Source organism: Erythrolamprus reginae, chromosome 3 (genome assembly GCF_031021105.1).
Source record: "Erythrolamprus reginae isolate rEryReg1 chromosome 3, rEryReg1.hap1, whole genome shotgun sequence".
Lineage (NCBI taxonomy): Eukaryota > Metazoa > Chordata > Lepidosauria > Squamata > Dipsadidae > Erythrolamprus > Erythrolamprus reginae.
Genome location: NC_091952.1, coordinates 99,329,495 through 99,341,943, shown reverse-complemented (window position 1 = coordinate 99,341,943; position 12,449 = coordinate 99,329,495). Strand labels below are relative to the sequence as shown.

The following is a 12,449-nucleotide window of genomic DNA, read 5'->3' as shown; positions in this document are numbered from 1 at the left end:
GCGGTTTCTGTTTAAGTACCCTTCAATCATAGAATATAAGAGTAGCTACAACAGAAACACCCCTATTTTGTGTGGCTTGTTCTTTCTGAATTCCACTTAGGACTGTGCTGTTCAAGGACAGTTTCCAAATCTTCTTGTATAGAGGCGGGTGGGAGCTGTGTGCTTGATTCATGCTCCCTCCCACTTCCTGAAAGATATAAAAGCTCTTCCTTCCAAGCTCCAGCACTGAAAGCTTAATAGGGGAAGGCTGTGATCAGAACCCTCCACTGCTACCCAACCCAGTTTCTGCAGATCTAAGCAAGCCATCCTACAGTTTTCTCAACATGTGCCGGGGTTTAGCTGCACTGCCTGCTAGCTGCTTGGAAAGGTAAGAGGCTTGAGAAATTATTGAAGCTCTTAGCAAATTATTACTTTGCTGAACAGTCAGGGCTGGACTTGACTTGGCCACATGTAGTGACTACGAATGACTGTTATCTATATCTGAAACCCTGATTGTACCATTTCATGTAATAACTGGACTGGAATTATTTAGTTCAGCATTGAGAACATATAATTGGGAGAGGGGATGATGATGATGATGATGATGATGATGATGATGATAATAATAATAATAATAATAATAATAATAATAATAATAATAATATATTAAAGAAATAGATAGGGTCTGCCCTATATTTTTCCCTTGCTTTCTCTCAAGAACTGCTGGACTGACTGCTTCCTACATTGGGCTTGTTTGTGTGTTATTAAATGTTGTGAGTAGAAAACGAGTACAAAACTCTCCTGTGCCTTTGCAATGCAGTTCTCAAAGACACCTTTGCAAGTAGCTCTGCACATCATTAGCATGCCTGCCACACACCAGCCAGAGGTTGGGTGGGCTAAGAATAGAAAGCGATGCACCAGACAGCCATCTCCAAACTGTCGCAGTGATTGCACCAAGCAGGCAGAGTACCTCTGAATTGGCTGCAGCACCACCCTGGTTAGGCAGGGTGTGACACAACATGCAAAGTCTGAAAACTCTTGCCAGCTATGGGATGCTTCGAACAGTGGCAGGGAAAGCGTCCTTGCTTCAGTCCCGGAAGAGGAATAGCAATTGGAGAAGCATGGATGGGAAATAACTATAATAATGACGATACTGGCACTTTATTTGTGTCCTGGTGAAGCAATATAGCCACAGCAAAAAAGCTTGAGGGTCTGCCTTGAGTAGCATACAGTGTGGGGTTGTTGTTTTTTTGACAGGTGGAGAGGTATGAGAAAAAGACAGTGAAGAGAGCTTGACAGTCGCATCTGACTTTTGCTTTGGTGTGCTGTCCATCGGCTGTGTTTATAAAAGGCAGGATAACATTTTAGTAATAGCCTCCAGGTTTTATGTATTAGAAACATAGAAACATAGAAGACTGACAGCAGAAAAAGACCTCATGGTCCATCTAGTCTGCCCTTATACTATTTCCTGTATTTTATCTTACAATGGATATATGTTTATCCCAGGCATGTTTAAATTCAGTTACTGTGGATTTACCAACCACGTCTGCTGGAAGTTTGTTCCAAGGATCTACTACTCTTTCAGTAAAATAATATTTTCTCATGTTGCCTTTGATCTTTCCCCCAATATTTTTTAAAAAAATATTTTTTAATTAATTTTTAACAAGTTTAATATACATACAACATAAGACAGTGCATAGTGAAATGTGCTACACACACATACCCCACCACCAATCGGGGGTGTTTCTTATATAATCCACTTTGACCCAAGAGCAATATATCTATTTACATATTATAGAGTGATTCGAGTTTATTTCTTGTAGCTTGGTCTCGGATTCTACTCATCATATATTGCCTTACCTTGTCCCACCGTCCCATCAGTTGTCTCAATTCAGTTTCATTATCCAAATTTATCCTTTTATCCATAATTTCAAATTTACAGAACCTCTCTCTTCTCTGCTTGGCCCCTGGCTCTAGCCGCATCACGCCATAATGACTTGATAATCAGTCTAGTGACCTTTTGAGAGGAAATAGGGCGATTAACGAAGTAGACGCAGTCCGAGGCAACTGCAGCGTCATCACATCTTTTAAATCTCTGGGAACGTCCAGTTGATTTTCCAGATTCCTGATTGTCTCAGATTCAACAGCTACAGAGACATGAAGGGCACCCAGATCTATTGGTGGGTTCACAGTCAGAGAGGAAGCTCAAAAGGGAGGCAGATGCTCCAGAGTGAGAAAGCAACAGACTATTAACCATCATCCCCTTGATCTTCTGCACTTCAAGGCCACATGGCACACATCTTGGACCCCAGCATGGTGTCCAGGAGCAAGAGTGGACCCCCACTAAGCTATAGGCAACACATTATTTTTAAATAAAAGGTTATTTAGATTTTTTTTAAAAATGACAAACTACCAAAGCCAACTGCAATTTGTATTTCCGAAGACAATTCCATTCTTAGGAAATGCTAGGCGTTTACAGTTCTGGCGCCTTATATTTTAACTTCTGATACATATGGATTGGCTGAATCTATTCAGCTAGAATAGCTCATTAGCTTTAATTTAATTTTTCAGGAGTTCAGCACAAAAATGTAATTATAGGTTGGTAAACAGGATGTTGCTGGTTAATCCTAAATGCTATAAAAGTTAATTCAGAAATACCCATCAGTTTAAATAGTAATAATAAGCTAGATTCATTGTTGGCTAAAGAGCATCTTTTCTATGATTTGTGGAATCATGACAATTCATTTTAAAAAAATGCTGGATAGCATTTAATTTGTTTAAATATTATTTTAATAAACAAAAGAGCTAAAGGTGCAAGAAAAATGTAAAAAGATTTAAACGAACTAAAAAAAGGAAGGCATCATAGAATTATGCCTATGTATGTAATTATACGTTCAGCTTTTCCACAGCAGATTAAATTTTGACCTCATGTAATAAGGATGGTCAATTAAAAATATGTTGATTAAAGCTATACCGTAGATACGATGTAAATAGCTAGAATTTTTATATACATTCTTGCAAGATCGAACATTTTCATTGCTCACCAGTCCATTTTATTATATTTTGGCACATATTGCTTAGTTTTTGGTCCATATTAATGATGATAATTAGTAGCTTAAGAATTTTGCAGAACTGATATGGTTGGGACGTTTTACAAAGCAGAATATATATATATAGTGTATATTTCTATTATGATTGGAATAAACATGCCATATCACTATGAGCAGCTTTTAAGAAGTTAGGTATTTAGAACATTGAACTCTTGTAAGATAACTTAGACCTTGACAGAATTAATGTCCTGGTAGCCTGGAATCATGACATTTCGTATCACTTTATTTCAGAGGTGCAAGCTCTGGATGACCATTAAACACACACAGTTGGTGTTTTTTGTATCTCTTTGCTGCCACCTAGTGGAGGCTTGGAGTTTGTAGCCTAGAACTAGTGGCCTTTGATGAGAGGTTGAGGGAGATCTCCAGAGAATTAAGCAATGGATATCTGGTGGAAGTGAGGGGAGGGGGATAAAGATTCAATCCTACAGAGAAATCTAATGAAGGCAGTAATAAGGGGCAGAATTAAAGAAACATGCTACAGAGTTTTTAACTTTAAAGATTTAAATTACAAATTAAATTTGCAATTGCAGAGTAGGTATATATACAAGAACTTCCACTTGAAAAAAAAGTTTTCCTTTTCAGTTTTTAAGTCTGGCTGAGGCAGTAAATGCTGTGAGTTTAGGAAGTTTTAAGTCTAGCTGAGTTTAGAATTATGGCATTCTGCTGTTTAAAATCCATTTTTCAATTTATCCTTGTTGCCATCAGTGTAATACAGATAGCCAAGTTAAAGATTGGTTGATAAAAGATTTTTTTTTAAAGCATTTACTAATGGAAAAAAAGAAAGTTTAGCAGAAAAACCAAGTAGTGACATTATACTAAAGAAATGCTATAGTTCTCAGTCTCACCATGCAAACTCTTTATCTTAAATTGCCTGAACCAAGAAGGTTCTTCTAGACCTTAAGTTTGAATGAACATCCTTGTCTGTCTTGATACCCCCTAGTTACAGTACTTTGTTTTTTAGTATCAATTTTAAATTATATTCTTTTCCCTTTTTCAGAGCCAAAGAATTTAAAACACGTTTGAGAATTCTGCTTCATAAACCAGAGTTTGGACATAAAATTGGAAACTTCAACTGGAGCACCAAACAAAAGTAAGTCTATATCTGGTTGACAGAAACACAAGGGTTTTTCAGGGCAATAAAATGTTAGGGTTATTTCACTTTCTAATTGACTCCAAAGAGAGGAAGGCATCATTGATAATGCTTTTTAACTGTGTTAGAAAACATTTTATATGATACGGCAGTTTGTTATGCTGCATCCTCCATTTATGAAAAGACAAAGAGACGTTCTGAGTCAACCAAATGTTTTTGAAGGGCGGCTATTTCTAAACAGAAGCACTAATATTAAAAAGCCTTGTGCAAGTCTTAGAACATTTTTTTTCCTGAAAAGAAAATGATCGAAGACATGGTTGAAAACAAGGACCTAAAATGAAAGACCCTGTTATCTCAATAACTTATAATATTCTATTAAAAATAGAGTGGTTTTTCAATAAATCTTCATCCAGGATATCCCAGCTACTCAATTTCCACATAGTATTTTTTTGCTTATTTTAGAATATTGCCTCCAGAATAATATCTCTTCCCTCTAAGAATAATATCTCTACATTGGCTAAGAAGGCTAAGAAATTTTGAAGAACTTGCTGAAAGCAACTAATGTTGTTAATGATGTAACAAATGTGAGGTGATATTGTATTATACCAATGAGAAATCTTGAATGGGGATTATGAGAAATGAAGCAAAGATAAATAGGGTGACCTCTGCACTTCCTAGCAGCTCTGCTTCCTGTACTCTTTGCTCACAACATTATTCTTTGAAATGTCTCGGACAAGCTCTAAAAATATTATTCCTTCTCCAGATATTCTTTGGAGGAAGCTCTTGGATGGAAGGAGTCCTTTGATCAACTGCTGAGAAGCAGAGGTGAGTACACATTTTGTGTGGTGAACATTAAATAAATAAATACATAAATAAATAAATATGTCACATGTTTTTTTTGCTGAATTTGAAAATTAAGGGAGACTAGGATAGATCTATTTCGGCCTTATTTTGGCCTCATCAGCTAGCCATACCCACTGGGACTTGAACCTGCAACCTTTGCTTTGTAAGGCAGAGAATTATCCTCTAGGCTACAGTATCCAATCCCTTCATCTTTGCACCAGGGAAGGGTTACATATTTTTGTGTCGAATCACCCTGGTGTATTGAAGGAACATCATAAGCTCCTTATTTGCCTCTCGGCCCAACCCAGCGCCATTTCCAAGGCAGTTAATTTTATTGATAGCCGACAATTCTATCTATATGTGTCACATGTTTTTTTTTTGCTGAATTTGAAAATTAAGGGAGACTAGGATAGATCTATTTCGGCCTTATTTTGGCCTCATCAGCTAGCCATACCCACTGGGACTTGAACCTGCAACCTTTGCCTTGTAAGGCAGAGAATTATCCTCTAGGCTACAGTATCCAATCCCAAGAAATATATATATATTTGAGTAGCTGTTAATTGTGTGATTTCACATGATTCATCAGGGTTGCCAACTAGTCATGCTTTCACAAAATGCACCAGAAGATCTTAGCAAAAACAACAATAAAAAAACACCAGATACTTTATACAATCACCCAATGAACAATCATCCCTAACATAGTGTTGAAAGATTATAGCTAATAGACTTCTCAGCCCAAACAATAAAGATCCGAACTGGCTGAGAATGCTAATATTTAATCTGTTTACAGATTACTGAAGAGGGTAAACATATCCCACACACCCTCCTCCTCCTATTTTCCTCACAACAAACAAACCCTGTGAGATACATTGGGCCCAAAGACACTCAGCTGGATTTCTTCCCTAAGATGGGGCTAGAACTCTCAGTCTCTGACTTTCTAGCCTGGTGCCTTAACCACTAGACCAGGGGTGTGAAACTTGCATTGTGACGTGATGTATCATCATTTTTTCCTTTTCACATAACCAGACATGGCCAGTGTGTAATACATCTGACCCGTGGCTCACTAGTTTGACACCACTGCACTAGACCAATGGGTTCTCATTTGAATCAAATTAGTTACTATGCTAGGTGCGACCTTCTCTCATTTTTTTTTTAAATTTAGCAACAGTAAGACCACTCCAGATTCTCAGGGAGAGGATTCTGATCAGGTTAATGTTGTATTTTTGCCACCCCAATTTTTTATTTTGTACAATAGAAGGCAAAACAAATAAGACACTGATGGGGTTTAATAGATTATTCTTCATCCAGAAATCAACCATGTATCTTTAAGATGCACCATCCTTTAGAATTTGTAAAACATGCAGCATTTAAAAAATCTATTAGCGACAGTCTTTCTTTTCCTTCTCTCTCTATCTCTTCTAAATTGGTTATTCTACCTCCTTCTTTACAGGTGGCATGGCAGCATTTCACGGGTTTCTTAAAACGGAATTTAGTGAAGAAAATCTGGAGTTTTGGCTAGCTTGTGAAGAATATAAGAAGATCCCCTCAAAAACAAAATTGGCAGCCAAAGCCAACGGAATCTTTGAAGACTTTGTTCAGAATGAGTCCCCCAAGGAGGTGAGTCAAATGACTTTATAAGCTCAAAGGTCGATCACACAATCTCAAAGCAGACTCTTTTTTTGGGGGGTGGGGGTGGATTTGCCTGACCCTAGCTGAGGGTTCTTCAGGATTCTTCAGAAAGGCACTGAAAAGGAAAATAAATTTCAGTTATTGAGAGTAGGTATTAATTTTTCTGCTGAGTCATGCAGTTTTCCAAACTCTAAAGGGCCTGTGTTACAATAGGATTACTTTAACTTTTGATCTGGCTTCAGGTAACATGTTGCACGTAATCAGGTCCATCTGCTACATGCAGATTCAGCTTTGATGTATATTTTTGTGTTGGCAACAATGCCTTTACAATGGGAAGGGCATGAAATTTTAAGGTTATCTAAGTTGGCTTTTCCAGTTTGCTGATTGCCATCTGATCTTAGGAAACTTCCCTCAAGGCTCCAGAGTGTGAAAAACAGCACAGTGGGCAAACCGGAAGTCCATTTTCCTGAACTTCCGGTTTGCCCATTTGGCCATTTTTTCACTGTCCCATACTTCAGTGAGACCTATGCAGCATGTGTGTGTGTGTGTGTGTTTGTGTGTGTGTGTGCGTGCATGTCTGGGGGGAGGGAATGGGTGTCGGCATGTGCTTTTGTGCTAGCACGCACACCCTTTGGTACATGAACCGAAAAAGGTTCACCATCACTGTGCTGTTTCTCATTTATCAAGTCACAACCGAAGATGCATATTCACCATATTTTTTCTCCTTTAGGTAAATCTTGACCATGAAACTCGAGAGGCAACCAGAAGAAACCTTGCTGGGGCCACTTCTACGTGCTTTGAAGAAGCGCAAGCAAAAACATACATCTTGATGGAGAAGGACTCCTATCCCAGATTCCTGAAATCTGCTTATTACAGGGACCTGATTGAACAAGCAAATAGCCACAGAACAGGCAAACCTGCACACACCTGAACCGATCCCTTCTCACCATCTGGAACTGTGTTGGGGAACAGAGACACAGAAAGAAACTGGAGATGCTGGAATTCAAGTGGAGGGTGCTAAGAACATTTCCATTGCAGAGCATTGGTTTTGCCTGGCCTGGATGCCTGGGACCGCCAGTGCTTCCATGCACCCAGCAGCTCTGCAAAATGTAGACCTTCTCTAGAAAAGTTGCTGCGAATTGAAAAACAAAACAAAACATGAGAGAGCCTATGCAAAAAGCTGGAGAAATAGATGCAAGGATGACTCAGGTCTCCAGATAGGAAGATATATGCAGTAGGAAAGGGAACGAGAGATTTGTGGAAAAAGTGGATTTTGACTCTCTCTTAAAATGTTTATCCATTTTTGGAGAGATCTCTGTGCGTTCATCTGTTTGAACCGGTGATAGCCTCCATCCACTCTCAAAAGCTAGTCTCTGCACCTATAAACACAGGCCAAAACCTGTACATAGCACATTTCTCATAACTTGTATACACAACATACACCAGTTAGGGATTTTTGCCCATTGCATGTCAGCCTCAGAGGCTTTCAGTTCTCTGCATGTTCGTACAGTGATCAGCTTGGTGTTCCAGAGTTTTGCATCTCAATGGTTTTGCATTTATACTCAAGAGGAAGGCTGCATCCGCTTTGCTACTTCATACATCTCAGTCTTCTACCATCTACCATTTCTTTTTAAAGACATTTGAAAGAAGACTTTGTTTTATTTATCTCTGAACATTATATGCAATCTTGGGAGATGTGCCCTATTTTTAAATTATTATTTATATTTATTATTGTCATTTTATTGTTATTTATTGTGATGGGGCATTAGATAAGCACAGCACTTTAGAAGTAGATGCTTTGGATAAACCATTGCTACAAGGAGCCTGCAATTGAAAGTTGGCCTTTTAGCATTTCATAGCATTTTCTTTAAAAAAGGAGACAGGCAATACCACCTTTGCAAATATAAGTCCCTTGGAATTGTTAGTTTACCTCATAATGTTTTATGAACATGCTGATACATACAGTTAGCCAGTTAAAGCTCATTTGATAGTCTGAATGTGGAAAAAGAAGAGACAAATTTTCCATTGAACAATTTCCTGTTTGCTTTATGGAGATAATTTGTTTCATCATTGTTGAGTGGATGGAATTGAATAGAATAGAATAGATTCCTCACAAGGAATTTGTCTTTGGTGCATATGCTCTCAATGTATATAAAAGAAAAGATACATTTGTCAAGAATCATGAGGTACAACACTTAATGATTGTCATAGGGTACAAATAAGCAATCAGGAAACAATCAATATTAATATAAATCATAAGGATACAAGCAACAAGTTACAGTCATAAGGGGCAGGTGATGTATGATAGGAATGATGAGAAGACTAATAGTAATGCAACCTTAACGAACCATTTGACAGTGGTGAGGGAATTATTTGTTTAGCAGAGTGATGGCATTCGAGAAAAAAACTGCTCTTGTGTCTAGTTATCTTGGTGTGCAGTGCTCTATAGTGTTCTTTTGAGGGTAGGAGTTGAAACAATTTATGTCCAGGATGTGAGGGGGTCAGTAAATATTTTCATGACCCTCTTTTTGACTTATGCAATATTGCAGTATGACTTCAATGGAAGGCAAGTTGGCATTAACTGTTTTTTCTCCAGTTCTGTAAAACTTTAATTCCAAGGCTTCATTTCATAAATCACTTGTTGAACATTAGATTCAGTGAGAGTTGAAAATAAAACATAACCAGTAGGATAGTTCATTCGTGACTTTCCTTCTTTAGGGTGTGATTTTCTAGGGCACTATACTGTATTGATATTAATGACAATTGTTCATATCCTTGTGAAACTATCAGTAGCTTGAGACATATATAGATCAGAGAGTTCTGAGTGACTGAACCCCAAGTAACATTTAAAATACTGTATATCCTGTCTCTTTTGTTTAACTAGCTGCAAAATAAATAATTGTAAGCCTATTTAGAATAGTTTATAGGATTGACATACTGAAAAAAGCAGCAAGGAAACCAAAGTTTCACACAATGACTTAGCAAGTTCTATTGCTTTTGACCATTAATTCATGAGTGCATGTTCAGAATTGATTGTAGCATCATGTGACACAGGAGTGAGCTATTATAAATACATATTGTATTTCTCTTCCTCATTGTGTAATTTCACTGGACAGTTTTCTATGTTTGGCTGAGAGTCTTGAGTGTTCATGCAGTAGAAATGAATGTATAAACTAGTTTTCCATTTCACTTGTGGAGTCTTTACCATAGATATAGAGAGGGAATGGACAGAAGAGATACATTTAAATTGAGCAACACTTGATACCAAGCATCTCCAACTTCATGGCCTCATGATATGTTGGACATTTTCAGAATTGCCAGCCAGATGCCTTGGTTGAATGGAATTTGTGATCTAACCATTCTGGAACAGTACCACAGCTATATTTGAGTTGTATTTCTTAGCAGTGGTTAAACAGCTATCAAAGATGCTGGTAAATGGACAATGCCTGTGAAGATGAATGTATCTGGGTTTTTTTCCCTGCACTAGGAGTATTGAAAATAAGTTCTTTATCCACTGTCAGCATTTCTAAATGAGATGCATCCTAAGCCAAGTGAAGATTCCTTTTTGCATTCTCTGGTATATTAAAAGGGCTTGCATCCTGAAATGATGCTTTGGATTGTTTGATATTTATTTACATCAACTGTAATAAAAAGTTGCCTGAAAAAGGTTTCTATTCCATTGCCATTCGGTCGTCTATGGTGAAAACTTCCCCCTATGACTTTATTGATAAAAGATCATTATCCTTGTTATATATAGCAATTCTTTTTTTAAAAAAAGACAACTTTTAAATGGAGGTAGGAGAAGGGATTCTTAGAGCATCTGCATATACAGATCCATTGACAGGGTTTCCTACAACTGCTTTGGTTCTTTTAAACACTGATTTTATTGAGATGTTCTTCAGAGTGGGCATTTTGACAGACATAAATTGGACCTAAAACTAAATTTTAACTAAGAAATATTAGAGATCTTTCCAGTGGCCAACAATAAAGTGGTTAGAGCAGCCCTGTAGTTCCTCTGGTCAAGAGTCCCATCTCTAATCCAAACTGATTAGACATCATTCTCATCGAAAAATCCACATTGAGATTTAAATTCTGCTGAGACCAGAATGGCTGGGATATGTATTATTTGCTCACCAGTGGAGGTGGTTCTATATTCCTGCTCTTTCACGGAATGATTGAGATGCTGCATTGTGGTTTCATGAATGTCGTACTGTATTTATTTGAAAAGAAATAAAACAATTGCAGATACCACAGAAATCTCTTTTATCCTGGAAAATGAGGGAAAGATTCGGGGGAAATGACGTGCTACATGAAGCATCAGCCACTATCTGTTTTTCCCTCTCATACATCCTGGACGTATTCATCCTGGATGAAATAAGGGCCTTTGTCAAGGAGGCAAGAAGTGTCATCCAGGATGTCCCAAAGAACTGGCGAAGCTTCTTGGATGAAAAGTGAAACATTTTCAAGGGAGGGGGTAGGACCCAAGAAAGTCCAATTGCCTTTTGAAAAGCACATTTGGGACAACAATGACCCTGGATGATGGAGAATCTCCATAGATATGTCATCCAGGATGAAAATTAGAATAAAAATTCAGCATAGTGGTTATTCTATGTTGGCAAATTTCCCTTTCTGCGAAGGAAAATATTGACATACGTGCACACTTTATGCACAACTTGGAGTCAGCAGTTAATGCTAAAAAGCACAATTCAAGATTCTACCAGGTATAAAATGCACAACTTGGAGTCAGCAGTTAATGCTAAAAAGCACAATTCAAGATTCTACCAGGTATAAAAAGTTTTTCCGAAAAGTTTTTTTTCTCTCCACAATTAAAACATGCTTATGACATCATATACCTTCATTACAGCTTAAACATACATCTTCTTTTAATTAAAATTTAAAAAAAGAATCACATATCCAATCTATTGTATCTTACCCTTTGGTATATATTATTTCACTTTTGCTACCTCCTTTTCTAATTTCATCATTCGGATACACAAATTATCTTCCAATTAACTTTACCACTAATGTTTCCTTCACCTGCTAAGTATTACCATATTTTTGGAGTATAAGATGCACCCCCCCCAAAGAGAGTGAAAATCTGGGTGTGTCTTATACTCAGAATGTAGCCCTGCCCACACGCTCTGTGCGTTGTATTTTTGGCTGGTTCCAGGCGACGAGGATCCTCACTTCCACATGGAGCCTGATTCCCAAAGCGTCCTGTGAAAGTGCATTGAAAGCTGGGCTTTCTTACAGCAAGGTCCCATAGGGAGGCAGCACATCAGTCCTCCTGGGCCTGCCATTTCGTAAACATGCTACTGGGCTTTCCAGCAAGCCCTTGCCCCTTTGCTGCCTGGATTGGAGCCTGATTCCCAAAGCAGCCCAGGGAACTGTGCTGTAAGCCTTTTAAATAAAAATGTTTTCAGGTGGCAGATTTCCCTCTCTGGTTGCAAAAAGGGTGCCTGAAACATGAGGATCATAGAGGAAAGCATTTCCAGCTGAAAGATTCCCCCTCCTCAAAAAGAAAGAGGAGAATTTGCGAGCTGGAAACGCTTTCCTCTACGATCCTCACGTTTCAGGGATCCTTTTTGCAACCAGAGAGAGGGATCTGCCACCTAAAAATGCTTTTATTTATTTATTTTATTAATTTATTTGTCAAACATGTATAGGATTGTAGTAGTTTGTATAAACATAAGTAAAAAGTAACCATAAAAGAGGACAATAGGACGGTAGGACAGGGATGGTAGGCACAGTGGTGTGCTTATGCATGCCCCTTATGGATCTCTTAGAAATGGGGAGAG

General features: G+C 38.0%; 1 protein-coding gene across 1 annotated transcript; it reads left to right on the top strand.

The window, feature by feature from the left end:
- The first annotated feature begins 245 nt into the window (after positions 1-245).
- On the top strand, positions 246-10,330 carry RGS16 (regulator of G protein signaling 16). The gene is made up of 5 exons (XM_070746291.1): positions 246-367; positions 4,087-4,179; positions 4,943-5,004; positions 6,473-6,639; positions 7,382-10,330. The coding sequence occupies exons 1-5, from the start codon at positions 324-326 to the stop codon at positions 7,580-7,582; spliced, it is 567 nt and encodes a 188-aa protein (XP_070602392.1). The 5' UTR covers positions 246-323; the 3' UTR covers positions 7,583-10,330.
- The last annotated feature ends 2,119 nt before the right edge of the window (positions 10,331-12,449 follow it).

Bases quoted from the DNA above. Each gene is read 5' to 3' on its own strand.
- RGS16 (XM_070746291.1), top strand. From the start codon at position 324: ATGTGCCGGGGTTTAGCTGCACTGCCTGCTAGCTGCTTGGAAAG. The intron at 368-4,086 runs GTAAGAGGCTTG...TCCCTTTTTCAG, and splicing joins CCTGCTAGCTGCTTGGAAAG to AGCCAAAGAATTTAAAACAC. The intron at 6,640-7,381 runs GTGAGTCAAATG...TTTCTCCTTTAG, and splicing joins AGAATGAGTCCCCCAAGGAG to GTAAATCTTGACCATGAAAC.